Below are 20,754 nucleotides of genomic sequence, written 5' to 3' on the forward strand. Positions count from 1 at the left end.
GTACATAAACACCATTCCCACCACCAAAAGACTGTGACCCATCCCTCCCACCCACTCCCTCCATGTGGTAAGGGGTAGACATGCAGCTTCATGGGTTTTATTTTTAACATGAAAATAATATCTAACAAACCGATAATTAAATACTGTTATACTCTTAGGTGCACACTTATGATTCATTAGTATGAAATTTTAGACAGTGTAATATATGATATTGCTGAGAATAGTGCACCTGAAGTAAATAGATGTTCCATAAATACTTATTGGATATCTATTTAGGTCACTGATTTACATATATATATATATTATTTAATTTAAAATCATAACATTCCTTTTAGATACAACTGTATCTGAAGTGAGAAATATTGTTAATGATGAAGAAAATAAGTTTTAAGAAAGCTAAATAATTTGTCCAAAGCACTACAATAAGTAAGTAGAAATACCTGAATTTGGATCAGTCTGAAAGTGAAGCCTTAACAGGCTTAAAATTGTCATGATTATACTGAAGTTGAAAAATGGAGTAAAATAGGTGGCCTGGTGGTGGCACACCAGGTTAAGCGCACATAGTACTAAGGTAAGGACCTGCTCAAGGATCCAGGTTCAAGCTCCCTGCTTCTCACCTGCAGGGGAGATACTTCACAAACAGCAAAGCAGGTCTGCAGGTGTCTACCTCTCTCTTTCCCTTTGCCTATCTCCCCTTTCTCTCAATTCCTCTCTGTCCTAGCAAGTAACATGGAAAAAAAATGTCAGCCTGGAGCAATGGATTTGCAGTAGAGGCACTAAGCTCCAGCAATAACCCTAGAGGCAAAAAAAAAAAAAAGGTAGGGGTAAAATAAAGTTCTCAGCCTGCTGGACCTTTCAGTTTAATTGTGTAACAAAGATACGTGAAAGGTGATACGCTAGTCTATAACACAGCAAAAGTAACTTTACTGCCAAGTCTCCTACTTTTAGGCATCTATTTTATATTTCAAGTATTTTATTCAACATTTGAATCTTTTTCCCAGTTGCATAAAGTGATTTGTCTGTGATTTTACAAGGCATTTCTTCTGTTATGTCACTTTATTGGTTGGTGCTAATGATTTACAGTACAATTGTTGACAAATGGGTACAATTTCTCATCTCCCTATGATAGGTGTCTGCAAAAGACTCTCACCCTCAACTTGTTCTTGCAGATGCTATATGAATTCTAAGATTACAGCAAGAATCATACAGCACATCAAAGAAAGTAGTTGAGAGTAGATTTTTATCAGCTTTGTGTTTCTTTTGTTAAATGGATTCCTAAGTATTATGCTGTCAGAAAAGTCATGATGCATATAAAAACAGAGAAAAGTACATCATAGCTTTTTGGGTAATCTGATATTTTCATCCTCTTATTGCTATTATAAATTAAATTGTTTCTGGTATTTGCTTGTCCTTCAGTTAAATTTCACATATAAAGGAGTGAAAGTTAACAAAAGAGAGATCTGTAATTGTACTTCATTCCATGTTTATTTATTTGCATAGTTTCCTAACCAGTCCTCTTTTTCATGTAGATTTGATTTCCTTTTTTTTTTTTGCCTCAAGGATTATTTCTGGGGCTCAGTGCCTGCACTACAAACCCATTACTCCTGTCAGACTTTTTTTTTTTTTACCATATTATTGGCTAGGTAGGACAGAGGGAAATTGAAAGAGGAATGGGAGATAAGGAGAGTGAAAGAGAGAGGTAGACAACTGCAGACCTGCTTAGCTGCTTGTGAAGTGCCCCCAACCCACCCCACCCCCCACAGCTAAGGAGCCAGGGGCACTGAATCAATCCTTGTGTGGGTCCTTATGCTTTGTACTCTATGTGCCATGACCCAGCCCAATTTGATTTATTATCTAGGATCCTTTAGTTTAGGACTCCCTGTATTTTATCTTGTAAGGAGCATCTATTACCACGTTCATTTTCTTTATCTGGCAGTATCTTAGTTACACTTTCACATTTGTTAGCTAAGTTTTGTAGAAAAAAGAAAATTGTAGTTGACTTAGAAAAGTTCTTTTTTTTTTGTCAGAAAGTTTGTCATTCCCAACTTCCTTCCAGCAACTATAGTTTTCTGAGAGCATAAAGTAGCTGTTTTTTGTTTGTTTTTAGAAAATCTTGTATTTACTAAGTTATTTTTTTCTCGGTTTTTAACTAAAAAAAAAAAAAATTATTGCCAACAAGGTTATTGTTGAAGCCAGTGCCTGAGCAACAAATCCACCACTCCCATTAACCTTTTTTTTTTCTTTCCTTTCTATTTTATTACATAGGACAAAGAGAAATTGAAAGAAGAGGGGTAGGTAAAGAGAGACATCTGCGTCACAGCTTTAACACTCATTGTGCTTTCCCCCTGCGTCTGGGCAGTAGGTACTTGAACCCACACCCTTGTTCATGGTAATGTGTGCACTCAATTAGGTGCATCACCACCTAGTCCCTCTCTTGGTTTGTTTGCTTTTCTCAATATTTTTCTTTTTGTCTCTATCTTTTTACAATTTTACTGTGATATATTTAGATATGGATCTGTGAATTTATCCTATTTAGTATTTATTGAGCTGGCTTAAGTAATATTTTTCACCAAATTTAGGAACTTTGCAGTTATTATTTCTCCAATTAATTCTTTAACTCCCCCAAACTTCTCCTTCCAATGTACTTGATGGTGTTCCACAGATCTGTGAGACATCATTCATCTTCTTTTTTATTTTTCTTCTCAGACTGGGTAGTCTACTGACTACTTCAAGTTAGTTAATTCTTTCTTCTTCTTGGTCAAATCTGATGTCAGTAATAATAATATAGTATAGACTAGTTCGCTTACTGGCTGGGGTTTAGGAACAGAAACTTCTCAGTAAATGAGGGTTACTGTATCAGATTTAAAGTGTGTGTCTAGGAAGTCCAGCATTTCCACTTTTTTTCATTTTTCAATTTTTATATTATTATTTATTTTCCCTTTTGTTGCCCTTGTTGTTTTATTGTTGTTGTAGTTTTTATTGTTATTGTTGTTGTTGTTGCTAATGTCGTCGCTGTTGGATAGGACAGAGAGAAATGGAGAGAGGAGAGGAAGACAGAGAGGCGGAGAGAAAGAGAGACACTTGCAGACCTGCTTTACCACCTGTAAAGCGACCCCCCCTGCAAGTGGGGAACCGGGGGGCTCCAACCAGGATCCTTACACTGGCACTTGCGCTTGGCACCATGTGCGCTTAACCCGCTGCGTTAAAGCCCAACCCTGGCAGTTCCACTTTCTAAGGTGCAATGTTTGCTTTATTTCCTGTGCATGGGATATACACTATTGTTTCTTTGATATCTGAATGTTTGTTTGTTTGTTTGTTTGTTTTCAGTAAAAAGTAGGCATCTTAAATAATATAATGTGGAAATTCTAGAAATTAGATTAGGGCTGAGGGCACTGGTAGAGTGCTTGTCACCTTGTCAACATGCATGAGGACTTGGTTTCAAGCCTCAGGTCACCACTGACGGGGTTAAAACTTTATAAGTGGGGAGTCAGGCTGTAGCACAGCGGGTTAAGCACAGGTGCGCAAAGCGCAAGGACCCGTATAAGGAACCCAGTTTGAGGCCAGGGCTCCCCACCCGCAGGAGGTTCACTTCACAAGCGGTGAAGCAGGGCTGCAGGTGTCTTTCTCTCCCCCTCTCTGTCTTCCCCTCCTCTATCCATTTCTCCCTGTCCTATCCAAGAACGACGACATCAACTACAACAATAAAACAAGGGCAACAAAAGGGAATGAATAAATAAATATATTTTTTAAAACTTTGTAAGTGGTAGAGCAGTACTTTGAGTATCTCTATCAATCTGTATATATGTATATATATATGTTTTTTACTATGTTACTATAAACATACATATGAAAATACATATATTCTCTATCAAAACTGAACTTAATATAATAACTACATAAAAATCATAATTCAAGACAGATGAATAAGAAAACAATTTAAATCATTAGATATTACTTTAACATCTTGAGAAGAACTGAGATAATCTTGACAACTGCTACTGTTTATTGAATGACTAACATATGCCAAGCAGAAGAAAATTTTCATTTGTAAATTCATTTAACTTTCATAATTTTGTAAAAATTTGCTATTACTGTCTTTTTACATATGTTTAAACAAACTCAGAGAATTTTACTAAAATACCTAAAGTCACACAGATTGTAGATAACAATATCATTACTCAGGTTTGGGTCTGCACAATACTACAATCAAAATAATAAGTCAAAGCACTTTGTCAAATGTTTGTCCCTTTCCATAAAGAAAAATTTACAGTGAAATTAGTTGGGAAGGGCATGCATGTCTATGATAACAGATGAAAGAAACGTATCTTTCTCAGAATGTATGATCATCAAGTTTTTAAAGAGAAAATAGAAAAAGAAATAGAATGATAGGTGGGATCTAGGAAAATAGAGATATGCTGAAGTATGGCCTGTAAGGAAGGGACAGCTGGAACAATCTGAGAGGGAAGTCAGGAGAAGGAAAAGTAACCTATTTTGATTGAAGGGAACAGATGGGAGATGAGCAGAAACAAAAGGGGCCATGTGGGTAGGTGTCATTAGTTAGAGGGCAACTTGCTGGAATTTGATCAATCGACAAGAATTTATTTACTGGACTCCTAGGTACTGTGGAAGATACAAAGAATGTAGAGTTATTTTGGGAATGATAATGATGTAGTCAAGACAGATGGCTTGAACTGGGACATTAGTGCTGAAGGAAAGGCTAGAGACAGCAGACAGAAAGAAAAATTAAAAAAAAAAAAAAAGAAAGAAAGAGGTTAAGGCAATCCCCATGTGATCCAGCATGCATCTCAATCTGTAATAGTTGTATGAATGGGAAAAAAATAGAGAAAATGTTATCATTTCTGTTGAGTTAATGGTACAGAATTAACAGATCAAAAAGGATGTAAAATCACCTACTCTTTCTGTGTCTGCATTTGTGTAACTAAAACTATTAAAATTTATATTAAACAATATACCCACACAAGCATGCATCTTCCTGCAGGCAGTGATTTACATCACCCTCCCAAGTATAAATATGATTATTTAGTGAGGACTAAGTAGATTCTGATAGGTGTATGTCTGATCATCTTGGAAACCACTAGGAAGTCTTTTGGTTTGGGAGGAAATTATAAGTAACAACTGAAAGGTATTCAGCAATATTATGAAAGTGAATTTCCATCCGTTAAAGTGAAAGTAAGTGAAGGTTAGTAGGTCCTTGTAACAGGGAACCCACTAAGAAGCATAATTAGTAAATTTCTGGGCAACCCCTTAGCATATTATAAAAATACATGTATGTGTATCATTTATTCTAAAGTGTCTATAGAGTATTTTATAATAAACACAAAGCTGCCATGAATCTTTCTGTATCCCCAGCTATTTATATTTGTTGTTCTTTACAGTCATAATCTGTACATTATTATCCTTGTTTTAAAATAATAAAGTAAAATTCAGATATGTTAAGTAACTTTTCAGAGGTCCCCAACGCTTACATGAACCTCATTTACCATAAATAAATAAGTGAAAATGTCCGTAAGTTTGGTAAATGATGTCAGAGACCACCCGAATATGGATTTTAAGGGCTAGCAACCTTTTCCTAGGTCATGAAGGCATACATAGAATTAAAATTCAAACAAAGCAGTGTGTTCAATTATTCAAAGTTAGAAATGAGTATGAACTATTAAAAACTCTAGGGAAGAAAATCTAAAGGTGAAGAGATAAGACAGAAGGGGTCAACATTTGAATGTGAGTCTAAAGCACTTCGATTTTTATCTGGTAAGAAGTGGAGGGTCACTGAAGTAGCCCTGTGGAGTTGTTTTCAATAAAGGAGGCTCTGTATTATAACACGGGGTTCCTATAGTTCTAAGTCAAGAAGGGCAGACAATCTAAGAGTCATGGCAAAGTAACAATGAAAGGATTACAGGCTGACTACTGTAAGTTTGCGAAAAGATGATGGAAATGCAGCAACATACTCCAAAGAGACATGGATCCAACACATGGAAAGCTGTAAGGCTGCACCAGGAGTGAAGATATTTTGCTCATAACTATCTTGACTAGTTACTTCAATCATGCATATGCTCATTAAATATATGAATGTGTGTCAGGCAATCATAACCTGGGTAGCATCAGTATTTTTGAAACAGTACCCCACATAATAATGGTGTATAGTTTTTTTAAATGATGTGGCTGATCTTTTTGGTAATTAACTTCAGGTGTGATATTGGAGAGAGGATGTTTAAAATCTGTGCCTATGTGCCAAACACTATACTATAAACCATATATACATGCATGTATATATGTTATATATAATCTGTAATCTCCTGGGTATCCCCTGGGTTCTGCATAATTCACCAAATCTCAGACAATAAGTACATTTTGGTACATCTGGAGAAGGAGGATCTGCAAGGAACAACACCCACAGGGGACAGCACAGGAGGTAACTAAAAAGATCTCAGTCACATTCTTCTTAAGAATCTTAAAGAGAATGAAAGAGACTCTTATGGTAATAAAATTGAGAAGCTTCCTCCTAGTGAATTAGAGGCCCAAAGACTAAGTAGAGGCTTGACATACACACACACGCACACGCACAGTGTCTAAATATATATGCCAATAATGAAAACAGAAGTGTCTTTTCATTTCTGCTATCAAACAGCTCCGTAGCCAACAACAAGCTATTTCCCTTTCCTGCATTTTGGTTTTCTCATCTACAAAAATATTCTTGATCTGGTCATCTCTAAGGTCCCCTAAACATTTTTTTTTCCTCCTCCAGGGTTATTGCTGGGCTCGGTGCCTGCACCATGAATCCACCACTCCTGGAGGCCATTTTTCCCCCCTTTTGTTGCCCTTGTTGTAGCTTCGTTGTGGTTATTATTATTGCCCTTGTTGATGCAATTCGTTGTTGGATAGGACAGAGAGAAATGGAGAGAGGAGGGGAAGACAGAGAAGGGGAGAGAAAGATAGACACCTGCAGACCTGCTTCACCGCCTGTGAAGCGACTCCCCTGCAGGTGGGGAGCCGGGGGCTCGAACCGGGATCCTTACACTGGTCCCTGCGCTTTGCGCCACATGCGCTTAACCCACTGCGCCACCGCCCGACCCCCCCCCCAAACATTTTTAACAGAATTCCAGATGTTACTGGAGATGATGAAATTCTTTGTCAAATAATAATTATGTTGTATAAATAATGCATCAGTTTTCCTTCCTCTTAGGAACTTCTGTGTGAAAATGACCCAACAAATGCAGAATTTACATCTTTCTCAGTCAAAAAAACATAGCACTCCATCTTCTCCCAATGCTGCCAAGCGCCTGTACAGGAACCTTTCTGAGAAGCTGAAGGGGAGCCATTCTTCATTTGATGAGGCCTATTTTAGAACAAGAACTGAACGGCTAAGTCTCAGAAAGACCTCAATGGTAATGAAACACTTTTATGCTTTCCTCAGTTTGATTTGTTCAGTTGTGTTTGGATTTAAAGAAATACTAAAATGATCCATGATTTATTTTGGAATCTAACATTTGCAGTTTTATGAATGTTCAAAGTCAGGTAACGCACTACAAATAGATCTATGTAATTACCAGAAGAAGTTTAAGTGATTGTGAGTTGTTTGGCTTTCTTTTCAAAATTTAGTGCCCTTTTCTTCCCTTCCTCCCACATCTTAATTTTTTTTCCACCAGAGTTATTTCTAAGGCTTAATGCTTGCACAAGGACTGCATAGCACCTAACAGTGCCCCATCTATCTATCTATCTATCTATCTATCTATCTATCTATCTCTTTCCCTATTCTCTTCCAATAGAGTGAGACAGAGAGAGGTAAAGGTGGAGTAGGGGTGAAGAGAGAGAGAGAGAGAGAAAGAAAAAAACTTGCAGCACTGCTCCAACACTTTTGAAGCTTCCCTCCTGACAAGTGGGAACTGGGGTGTTGAATCCATGTAACATGTAACATGTGTGCCCTGCTTGGTGTGCCACCACCAACCCCTCTCTCTTGGTCTTTCCCTTTCTAAAGAATCAAAGAGACAAAATATATTAGCTGTTAGACAATAAGAGTATGGGATTAAATAGGATTTCTGAGAGTTATAGTGTTGCTCCAAATGTTGAATGAGCAATGAACAACAGTTTATTTAGCTATTTATAGTGTTTAACCTACTTATTTTACAAAGACATAACCCAGGCAAAAAAGGGAAATGAATTCAAAAATGTACAATGTGAAGTAAATTAAAAGATGTTAAAGACAGAAAGGAGGGGAGGGAGAAAAAGAAAGTAAAAATCTGAAGACAGAAAAATAACATACTATAAGAAAAAAATATTTAGTATCAAAAGAACTAGCTAAGACCAAAAAAACTAAGCAAATATAGTGCCTAAAATGCATTATTATTTTACATTCATTACTGAATTTCCAGTCAAAGCAGGAAGAGAAAAAATGACTATAGCTCCCATTGGATTATAATTGAAAATAAATCAGTCAGTGGGGAGAAATGAGTATTTCCCTGTTACTAGTTCCCCCTAACCTTTGTGTCATAGTAAATTATATAGTGGAGAATAAACAGTAGTATTGGTGATATTGCAGTTTCATATAGTAGTGTTTTAATTCATCCCTCTATAAAAGATGAGGGCATAATATCACCATAGATCACCAGCGTATTTTTTCAGCAAGTAATGGCACTGTTTGTTTGAGCTTAAAACAGAAATTTGCCTCCCCTTCCCAGATAGAAACATGGTAGAGTTTGCCAGCAAAAGCATGGAAGAGGAAATTACTTAAGAGTGAGAGTGAACATGGCACATGAGTAATTAGACATACTAAGAATTACAAACAAATACACAACTGTGAAGAGAGCAGCATTTTAACTTTGCATTCATTTATTTTCTCATTTAAAACTCATCTTCCAGGAGAACTCTGTTGTGGCTGAGTTATGAACAAAGCACTAGAGGCCCTGCAGGTTTGCAGATTATCTACGAAACACTTTTCCATTCACAGGTCCTATCACAAAGAAAGCTGCATACTAATATAGTTCTATGTCCTGGGCCCCTAGTGTCTAAATAAGCATTTGCATAACAGCTTTATATTTTCCTCAATTCCAGTCATATATTATATACAGCTAAGTCAACTTGAAGCATTTCATAGAGAGAACTGATATGGAAATAAGACTTACCAACCTAAATACATGTTTATTAAAGACCTTTCACAATTTAATCTGAAGATCACTGTGTCAGGTCAGGACTAACTGTTCAAGATCAACATTTTTAAAGACCAAAAGCCTATGAAAGAGGATACCATATATATGTGTAGATAGTATACAAATCAGTCTTCCTACAAGTTACAGAAATAACTATTTGAGCGAATCCTAGATCTTCTTTCCTTTGTTTAATATTAATTCTCTAAAGGAATTTTTTAAAGAAACTCTATTAACTATTACTGTTTTTCTATAGATGATTTATATGCTTCTAATATTCAAATTAGGGCTTTTTTTTTTACTCCCCCTCCCCCCCAATTGCTCCTCTGCCACTGACACCTTCTCTGGATACCAATTCTTAAGGCCCTCAAATGAAGGCTCAGAAATGGCAGGTGTTGAATGCTGGACTTTTCAAAGGATTGAGAAAAATGTAGGAGTTAGTACAAAGAAATTTAGAAGTTTGGGGATCAACCTGGAGGCAGTATGGAGCAGTTAGAGATTTGTAAATATGGAAATGATGTGTAACACTGCACATTTTGAAATATCAGTCAGATCAGTATGGAGCACCAGCTGGAGGAGATTGAGACTAGTAGTAGGCAGGTCATTGTCATGGTCCAGGCAGGAGATGTAAATGGGAATTAGAAGACATACAGGAAAGAACAAGTAGTGGGCATGTTTGAGAGAAACAGAGGAATAACAAAGTTCTTTATTTCAAACTAGGCATTCCTGAAGCAAATATCTGATGAAAAGTATGTTCTTTGAACAAATATTTGAGAAAGGTCATATTTCCCTCCTCATAATTTTATGTTACAAGTGTTAAAGTTTCTGAGAGGCCTTGTAGTAAAATAATATGGTAACTTGGTTAAATTTACTGTATACCACATTTATTTGATTACATACTGCTTTCTTCATAGTACACTTTCTAATTACCTATTAAACAGTATTCCACTGAAGGCTGGCCTTAGGAAAATCTGGATTTTGCTCATATCTAGAAACCAGTCTTGTTATGTCATACTGTTTCAATGCATATAAATGCATGGATCTATTCAATTCCATTAGAAATGACGGAAGAAGGTCCAATAATGTTAACTTTGAATACCTAGGGATAAGCAAAACTTAAAAATGAAAATACAGTCACTGAAGCAGTTTCTAGAATTTAAAACAGCCAAATCATGATGTCTTGGTCTATCAAATTATGCTAATCTGATTTTTTTTTTTCTGCTGCAGAACTTCCAGGGCAATGAAGCCATGTTTGAAGCAGTTGAACAGCAGGACATGGATGCTGTTCGGATCCTTCTATGTCAATACACACCAGAAGAACTAGATCTCAATACACCAAATAGTGAGGGGTTGACACCCTTGGATATTGCCATCATGACAAACAATGTGCCCATTGCTAAGATTCTTTTGAGAACAGGGGCCCGAGAAAGTCCACACTGTAAGTAAACCTGAAAATAAAACCAGTACCAGTTTTATGCCACCAATACAGCCATTGTAAACATTAGAGAAGGAATGGTTGACTGAAAACAGACTCTAAAATACTTTACATTTTGGGGGCCAGGAGGTGGTGCACCTGGTTAAGCGCACACATTATAGTGTGCAAGAACACAGGTTCAAGCCCCTGGCCCCCACCTGCAGGGGAAAAGCTTCACAAGTGGTGGAGCAGGGCTGCAGGTTTCTCTCTGTCTCTCTCCCTCACTTATCTCCCCCTCCTTTCTCAATTTATCTCTGTCCCTATCCAATAAATAAATAAAAATTAAAAAATAAAATCCTTTATGTTTTTTGGACTTTTGTGCAAATAGTGATAGTATTTTTGTTATTTAACTTTATTAGGGACTTAGTACTGATTTACAAAATTATAAGATAACAGATGTATAATTCTGTACTATTCCCACAACCAGAGTTCTGTATCCCGATTCCTTTCATTGGAAGCTACAGTAGTTCTCTCAAGGTCACAGACAGGGGTTGACTATTATTTCTATATCTGTATATATATTTGCTCATTTTTTTCCCATGGTCCTGCCTTCTCTTCCGTTCTAAATCACACCTACACTACTACACTATTACTACTTCCAAAAGTCCTTCCTTTTTCCTCTTGTCTCTCTGATAATATTTATCAGTATAGGTATCAAGTAACAGTCTTAGTAGAATGAACTAGGTAGGGAATGGAAAGAGTTAATTTGCATATTGCAGCTACTTTGCATCATGTGTGACCTAGGATTGAGCACAGCCCAAACCATCTGAGCTTCCCTGTTGAGGAAGTTTTAATGTCGTAGTATCTTTCCCCTTCTCTCTCTCTCTCTCTGATTTTTTTCTCTTTCTTTTCTTGCTTTCCCACACACACACACACAAGGCTTATTCTGGAACTTGGTGCATACATAATTCCACCATCCCAGTGGTCATTTTCCTTTTTCTTTGTTTTTGATAAAGGGAGAGAGAGAGAAAGAAGAGAAACCTATAGCCCTGTTCTACTACTTTTGAAGACTCGGGGAGGGGGATGTGGTTTTGAATCCAGGTCCTTTACAAATGGTAACATGTATGTTCTACTTGATAAGCCCCAACCTATCTCTCTGCTTCTACTGAAAAATGGTGAGGCCCAATCAACCATAAAATTAATTAATTAAAAAATGTGCTGAGTGGTAGTGAAAAGGAATTTCCAAGAAATTTCTCTCTCAGAATTTAATCCAACCCTTGAAATATGTGAGAAACTCCAAATGAGAGCATAATAGGAAGTGTCCATACAGAAATACAAAGCATACAAATAAATAGAACAGTTATATTTGTATTAATGTCTTTTAGTTTGTAGTCAACATGAAGTTCATAACGTCATTCATTCAATCAATAAATGCTGAATTCAGGCATTTTTCTAGACACTAGAAATGTAATGGTGTGCAAGACCAAAATCACTATTCTCATAAAGCTAACATACTAGTAGAGGGGAATTCCAATAACCAAATAAATAATAGCAATTAAAATATACACACAAACAGTAATAACTATGGAGAAAATAAAATGGATGAGTAACTGGAGATTGATGGATACAGGAATATTTTAAATAAATTGAGCAATAAAAGTCTGTCTTGTGAATAAGCAGTGAGAGATGTGGGCATCAAAGGTAACCAGAGGGCAAAGACAGTAGAAAAGTGTTGAGATAGGCAGGAATGAGATTGATATGCTTGAAGGACAAGAAAGTCAATGTGGTTACAGCAAAATAAACCAGGGGGTGTGGGGGTGATCACTGAAGAAGTTTCCTGGACCATCTCATACAGTAGTACATTGCACAGTCTTAAGAGGGTTAACTTTGTGTGAACAGAAGTGGAGCAGCTTAGGCAAGTGAATGATATATTCTACTTTATATTTTTGGATTACTTCAGCAGTCTGAGGAAAATAGACAATTGCTAGGGCTACTGTGAAACTGGAAAGACTTTTGGGGAGGGGATATCTTAGTAGTTGAAAAAAATATAGATGACAGTTACTTGTACTGCCATGATAGTGATATTGATGGTGAGCGATAATGATATTCTTTGTGTATTTTAGCAGCTTTATTAAGATACGATTCATATGTATACAGTTTTCATTGTCTTCATTTATTTATTAGACAAAGACATCCAGAAACTGAGGAAAGGGAGTAATAGAGAGGAAGAGAGACAGAGTGAAACTTGCAACACTGCTTCACCACTTGCAAAGCTTTCCCCCTGCAGGTGGGGACTGGGGCCTCAAACCTGAGTCCATGCACATTGTAACATGTGCGCTCAACCAAGTGTGCCATCACCTGGCTCCTAAAATATGCAATTCTATATGGTTTTGGTATGCAGAGTTGGGATACCAAAACCACAACCAATTTTGGAGCATTTTTGTCACCCTCATAGAAATCTCCTACCCTTTAGCTACTGCTCTCAACCTTCCTTAATTCATCCAGCCTTAGACAGCCAGCAATCTACTTTCTGTTTTTATAGCTTTACCTGTCCTGGATGTATCCCATAAATGGAGTCATATACTATGTGGTCTTTGTGAACAGCTGCTTTCTGGATGTAGTTTGAAGTAACACACATAGTGCTTGCTGTCCTGGGATCAATAGCAAACCCCACCTAGGAGTGGGTAGGATAACTCACACAGCCTTAACCCTGTGCCAGGCACCACTCTGAGCACTTTTATGTATTAACTCCTTTAATCCTCACAGCCACATTCTGAGGTAGATGTCCACATTCTTCTTGGTACAAACTCTCTGACCCAATAACCACAATGGCTCTGATCCATAGTTTTTATGTTTCCTAAAAGAAAAAATAAACTCATCAAACTGTTAGCTTCACTAATACTGATTCACTTACTTCCAAGTTGTGAGACTCAGAAGACTAAGAGTAAAGCAGATACAAAATTAGAGATCATGTCTCTGCTCCTAAATTTTATAATCAACACCTTACAAAGACTAGGTACAGAAGCTGAGCCTGGTATTAGAATTTTTTTTTTATTTTAACCATGCTAACACCTTACCATATCCATGTCAGAGAGAGTGAGGATTTGGGTTCAGTAGGATTGAGGTTCTTCAACAAGAACTCCATTGTCAAAGTGCTACTTTCTCAGTGAAACCAGAGGACTTGGAGGAATGGGCATATGAGTGGAATAAATTGAAAAGACTTATTTGCTACCTTCCAATTTTTGCCGCAATATCTGTCCCAAAGATCCAATGAAAGAACGGTGGAGAGAGAATCAGAGGATCTTAGCACAAAGAATGCAGACTTAAGTCTCACTCTATAGGAACAAGGAGGCTATTCATACAGATGTTCCCTGTACTAGCCTGAATGAAACAGTAGTCCCTTACCTGAGAAGCTACAAAGAATTCTGCATTTTCAATGAAACCAGTAAGACTTCCTATCCCCCACCCAACTCCCTTTCACCTCATGCATAATTAAACATCCATTTAAGGACCCAGGTATTAATTAACTGATTAAACCAGAATCAAACATGTTCAGAAGAACTCTAGTTTTCCTCCTTTCTATGGGATGATAATCACACTTCCACCACAAACCTGTAAATCACAGGTGAGAGATAAAGTCAAGTCATTTGACCACAAATTCAAAGAGATAGTACTATGCACAGACTCTTACATGTGTAAAAACTGTTTCCCATTCAAAATGAGGAATTTTTGATCCTGAGGTTAGTTGAGTGGCTATAGATCACACCTCCAACCTGTGAGTTGAGATGTTAAGACTTCCATTCAATTCTATTGAACACCAACACTGGTATTCCTTCTGTGAAAATTTAAATAACTAATATGCAAGGCTGTGACCACTGGGTCTCTATAGCTTTCCCTTTGTGATATTTGCTAAAATTCCATGGTATATTTATTTGTTCTATTATATACATAAAAGTACTATTCCTGTTGGAGAGAGGCAGAAAAGAAGAACACAATCTGTTTTTAAAGATTTTAATTCACTCTATATATCAAGTACAAAAAGAAAGAGAATTGCTTCTGTGTATGAGAATGAGCCAACCCATGAGAAAAAGTCTTCCAGCCAAAACCAGATAAGCAAACACCTGCTGCAAATTGTTCCCAGAAGCTGTAGAAGCAGGATATAAGAGAAGAAAAATAACAATGGAGTTCTGGTGGTGGGAATTACATGAAGTTGTACCCCTTTTATCCTACGGCTTTTGTCAGTGTTTCTTCTTTATAAATAATCTTTTAATTAAAAAACAATAAGACCTTAAGTTTTTAGAGTTTTACACATTGCAAAAAAAAAAAGAAGGGAGGAAGAAGGAAACAAAGAAAGAAACAAAGAAAAGAAAGCTTTTTCTTGCATCATCTCATGTCTCAAAACTGGCTTATGAGCTGGGAATATGATTGTTAGTGTGGTCAATGAAGGAACTGGAATAGAAAAAGTCAAATAATTTACCTATGCTACAAAGCTAATAGGTGGTAGAAACATAATTTGAAGTTGGATATATGATATTACATGCTTCAGTTCTGATGTTTTTATTTGTTGGATAGAGACAGAGATAAATGGACAGGGAAGGGGAAATGGAAGGAGGGAGGGAGAGGAAGAGAGAGAGAGAGAGATGGGGGGGAAGAGAACTTCAACACTGCTTCACTGCTCACGAAACTTTCCCCCTGACGATGGGGACCAGGGCTTGAACCTGGATTATGAAAATTATAACAGGTGTGCTCAACCAAGTGTGCCATCACCTGGCCCCAAGTCCTTCAGTTTTTATGGGAAACTATTTATATACTTACTTTCACATAGCAGGTGCTTGACTCCTTCCTTCCTTAACTCTCCCTCCATCTACTTCTCCTTTTAGTAATGGTCAACTATAGCATTTCACAGCATAGTTTAGAGGTCTGGGTAGTGGCATACTCGGTTAAACACACTTATTACAATGCACAAGTATCTGGGCCCAACCTCCCAGCCCCCACCTGCAGGGGAAAAACTTCACAAGTGGTAAAGCAGTGCTACAGGTGTCCTCTTTCTCTATATTCCTATCCCTTCTGGATTTCTGTCTCCACCCAATAAATTTAATTTAAAAATCACATTTCAGATTTCATGATTTTTTTTCTTTCATTTCTTATGTCATGTTTTCAGTAAATTAGTTCAATAATATTCCAACTATGTCAACCAAAGACCCCTACCCAACTCAGAAAAAAGTCTTCTCTAGTTATCCCCACTTCCTACTATAAAAACCCAGGTGAGTTTAGGGTTTTAACTCTATGCCATTGGTCAGGTTTGCCTTTCAGTCACTAGCTCCTCAGGCACAGAGGATATGGCTTAAACATGGCTTAAAACCTGACCATGTACCATTCCTTATTCATATGTAAAGTCTTGAAAGTGACCACACAAGCTTGCACACTGTCCTAACATTAAATATTGCATCAAATTAAAGAACTCTGGGGAGATAGGGGGCATTCAGGTCCTGGTGCATGATGGTGGAGGACCTAGGCTGGAGGTGAGAATGTTTTGCAGAAAACTGAGAAATTTTACGCATGAACTAACAACTGTAAACCATTAATACTATAACCATTAATCTCCTCAGCCCATTCATTAGATGAATTTATCATCATTGTCCAGGACTGCTTTCTGTTCCTCACAACCTTAGGCAAGGAGCGCTAAGTAGTACTTATTCCTTCTAGGAGAAAACATATGTTATGGGACTAGGGGAGATAGCATAATGCTTTGCAGAAGACTTTCATGCCTGAGACTCTGAGGTCCCAGGTTCAATTCCAGGCAAAACCATTAATCCAAGCTGAACAGTTAAATGGTGGAAATAAGGATGGAATAATGAAAGGAAGGAAGGAAGGAAGGAAGGAAGGAAGGAAGGAAGGAAGGAAGGAAGGAAGGAAGGAGGGAAGGGGAAAGGAAAGAGAGAAGAGGAGAGCCACTGTTAAAGTAGATCCCCAAGTTCTTCTTCAGAGACTGATGTACTGAGCTCAGGAAACAGGCATAAAATCTTAAAGTACTAAAACAAAGCAAGTGAATATGCAGAAGCTACAAGACACAAGTGGTTGTCCTCGATTGTGTCATATCCTCAGTAGTCTAATCACCATGATTCATGTTTGATTAAACCATAACTATCTGAAATATATTAGCCTCCTTTAAGTGAAGCCTCCATAAATGTTTCCTTATTCTTAGAAAGGCACTATCCTGTCCCCATCCTCAAATCTCAGTTCAACAGTCTTCAAGAGGAATCTGCTAATTATCAATGAGGTGCTTACCTTTCTGAGGCTATTTATTTGGCATAACTTAGGTCTTCTAAACAGTAAGTATAAAGAAATGAGTTCATTTGTAAATACCAATGACATGTAAATCTGGTCACTCCGATTTTTCTTTGAATTTCTTGTATGGGTAATTAATGGTTTACAGTCAACAGTAAAATAAAATACAGTAATCTGTACATGCGTAACAGTTCTCAGTTTTCCACGTAACAGTTGAAACCCCACTAGGTCCTCCTCTGTCTTCCGGGACCTGAACCCTCCCTGCTCACCCCAGAGTCTTTTACTGTGGTGCAATACACCAACTCCAGTCCAACCAAGTTCTGCTTTGTGTTTTCCCTTCTGTTCTTTTTTTTCAACCTCTGTCTGACTCACTTGGGTTCTGTTTCATATTTTAGCTTCAGTATCTGGCCCATAGTAGGTGCTGAGAAACTTTTGGTTGAAATCTTAAGCCATAGTCTTTGGTCATTGGGGATCACAGATGTTGAATTTTGTTACACACACACACACACACACACACACACACACACACACACTATATATATATATATAACCATAGAGTCTTCCAGCAATTTACACTTTAGGGCTTTTGTCATTTTCTTAGTACTATTATAGATATAATCTGATTGTTTTTATTCTCTTATTGTTTAAAATCATGGATCAATAAGATTGGCAAAAAATGTCTCATTTTTAGTTTTCCTACCTTTTCCTGTATTTCTTCCATCACTCCAGACCCTCTTCTCTCTCATTATCTCTTTCTACATTTCTTTGTAAACTTCTCTCTTATACTTCCTCTCGCATACTTTCTCTCAAAAACTGTCTGTGGAATCTGGAAATGTCACTTCAAATTGGTTATGTTCAATCATTTTACACAATGTGATTGCAAAGTAGTTACCACTGAGTGTGGAGCAGGGATCAATGTTACATACAATTCTGGCAGACTTGTCAGGATTCACCAGTAGTTTCTAGCATAGTGGAAGGTTCATGCTGGTGCCTGGGCTGGTTCTGGCCATGGCTGAGAGGTGTGATTATAAACTAATGAGGCTGACTTTATGTAAACAAACACACCAGAAAGTCTACAATCTAAAAAGCTGTTATCCTTTAACATGATCCCCATGGGAGACCCCACACTAGTTTCAACAGTGTTGCCATTGCTCTAAAAACTTTTGGATTTGTGCTCAGAGCCAGTTTATGAGAAAATCTAACTGGTTGCTTAGAGTCACACCTGATTTTTATTTCAAAACAGCACCACTCAGAGTCATCACTCTCAATGCTAACAAGACTTGACTTCAAATGAGTTAGAGAGGTTTCCTGAAATAAAATCCACCTTCAAATGACAAATATCTGCAACCACTAAGAGTATAGAAAAAGTGGTCTGGGAGATGGCACAGTGGGTAAAGCACAGGGTTCTCAACCATGAGGTCCTGAGTTCAATCCCCGGAAACACATATGCCAGCCAGGGTGATGTCTGGTTCTTACTCTCTCTCCTCTTATCTTTCTCATAAATAAATAAATAAATAAATAAATAAATAATAAATAAATAAATAAATTTTCAAAAATAGTATAGAAAATAATATCCCAGATTGGAATCTGATCCCATAACACTAGGAGAAATCTTGTTACTACAGTGTCTCCCCACCACCCAATCTCTGTCTCCATCTTTGCCTTTGTCTCTCCTTTTTTATCTAAAAATAGTCTTCCCAGAACACTGAAGCCCCAGCATCACTAACAATGAACAATATGTAAAAAAAATTTAAGTATATCCCTAACGTGAATTTCCAGTTATTTTGATTTGCTCACCATGACTCACCATGACTTACAAATCCTCAAACTTCATCTCAAACTACTTATCCCTCATGTCTATGCATTCTTTTTTTTTTTTTTTTTTGCCTCCAGGATTATTTCAGAGGCCAGTGCCAGCATTACAAATCCACTGTTCCCGACAACCATTTTTTTCCTTTTTTTTTCCCTCCTTTCTAATTTCTTTCTATTATTATTAGCTAGGACAGGGAAAGATTGAGAGTGAATGGGAAGATAGAGAGAAGGAGAAAAAGACACCTGCAGATCTGCTTCAGGGCTTGTGAAGTGGACCCCTTGCAGGTAGGAAACAGTGGCTTAAATCTGGGTCCTTGTGCTTGGTATTGTGTTAAGTTTAACTGGTATGCCACTGCCCCGCCCCCTGAATGCATGTTCTTTCAGCTTTCATTCTAGTATGTGAACATGCCATGCTACCTTTCCAGAGGATTTTTACTTGCTATATATTTTAATTTTTTAATTATCTTTATTTATTAATTGGATAGAGACAACCAAAAATCAAGTGGGAAGGGGATGATAAAGAGGGACAGGGACAAGAGAGATGTATACAACACTGCCTTATCACTTGTAAAGCTTTCCCCCTGCAGGTGAGGACCAGGGGCTCCAACCTGGGTCCTTGCACATTATAATATGTGCACTCAACCAGGTGCACCATGTCCTTGTTATTTGTACTAATTATTGCTTATGCTTGAAATGTTTTAGACTTGATCATTAGATGTCCAGTTTAAATGTCACCTCTCTGAGAAAATCATTCTATAGTTAAGTCCAAAGTCTAAAGGCTTATCACATAACTTGATTTGAATTTTCTACAACGGTGGGACTCATTACTCTGTGCTATTTTCCTAAATACTTTAATTGTTCATTTACTGTGTCCCACTTTAGAATGTACTAACTAAAAAAGCAGAACTTGTCTTTTTATTGATCAACGAATGCCCAGCAAAAAGCAGTCATTCAGTCAGTATATGTAGAAATATATGACTCCCAAGCCTACTTATTTTGAAGCACATAAATTTTATTTTTATAGGAATAATTTTACTAAATAGCAAGTGAATTGACCTTATTTTTATGTTTCCAAATAATTATTTAGATATCTGGTGGCTATAGTCTTAGGTACCCTTCATCTGCTTTTCAAGAGTTTGTAACTGTCTTTTCATACTTTGTATTTATGTTATTTATTTTCATTAGTTATTTAAAAATAGTTTACAAAATCATAGGATTATAAGGGTGTAGTTCCACACTGTACCCACCACCACAGTTGTATGTCCTCCCCCTGATGCCTTGCTCTCTCCCTTTCCCTCAAAGACAGCCTCCGTATATTCCATAGCCTAAGTGGCAGTTTGAAACTCTAAAAATTGGAGTTCATGTGTTTTCGTTCTTTATATTGCACATGAGAGCAAAGACATTCAGTAGTGGACTTTGAGAGAAATGCAGGTTACTTGGTAAAATAAACTATAGCAACAAAAGTCCTTGAAAACAAACACCAAATTTTAAAAAAACAAGGTGTGATATATGATAGGAAGGATGAAAAAAACAACAAATAATATAAGAAAGATTAAAAACAACCAGAGAGAAAAATGACAATAGCGTGGTACAGGAGGTGGCACAGTGAATAAAGCACTGGACTCTACAGCATTAAGTCCTGAGATCAATCCCTGGTAGCACAAGTGTCAGAGTGGTGTCTGGTTCCTTTTCTATGTAACACATGTACCAGAGTGGTATCTGGCTCCTTCTCTGTTTCTATCTTACTCATTAATAAATAAACAAAAAATTAAAAGGAGAGAGAGATAAAATGACAATATTTACAAGACAGCATATTGTATGCATGTAAATGCTTTATATATAAAAGTATTATACATATAATCTTTATATAAATGTTATATATAAATAAAGCTAAGAAACATTTTTCCTTTATTGGGGCATTAATGTTTTATAGTTGCCAATAAATACAATAGTTTGTACATGCATAACATTATTCAGTTTTCCACATAACAATACAACCCCCACTAGGTCCTCTGTCATCCTTTTCTAGGACCTGTACTCTCCCCCACCTCCTTGCCCCCTACACCATTGTCTTTTAATTTG

General features: G+C 37.1%; 1 protein-coding gene across 1 annotated transcript in view; it reads left to right on the top strand.

The window, feature by feature from the left end:
* Positions 1–20,754, top strand: part of ANKFN1 (ankyrin repeat and fibronectin type III domain containing 1) — a 198,037-nt gene that overhangs the window by 15,653 nt on the left and 161,630 nt on the right. Inside the window, exons 2-3 of the mRNA XM_060204893.1 lie at positions 7,202–7,403; positions 10,386–10,596. Of these exons, the coding sequence (XP_060060876.1) occupies positions 7,218–7,403; positions 10,386–10,596 (397 nt within the window). The 5' untranslated portion in view covers positions 7,202–7,217. The remainder of the gene's footprint in view (positions 1–7,201; positions 7,404–10,385; positions 10,597–20,754) is intronic.

Source organism: Erinaceus europaeus, chromosome 12 (assembly GCF_950295315.1).
Source record: "Erinaceus europaeus chromosome 12, mEriEur2.1, whole genome shotgun sequence".
Taxonomy (NCBI): domain Eukaryota; kingdom Metazoa; phylum Chordata; class Mammalia; order Eulipotyphla; family Erinaceidae; genus Erinaceus; species Erinaceus europaeus.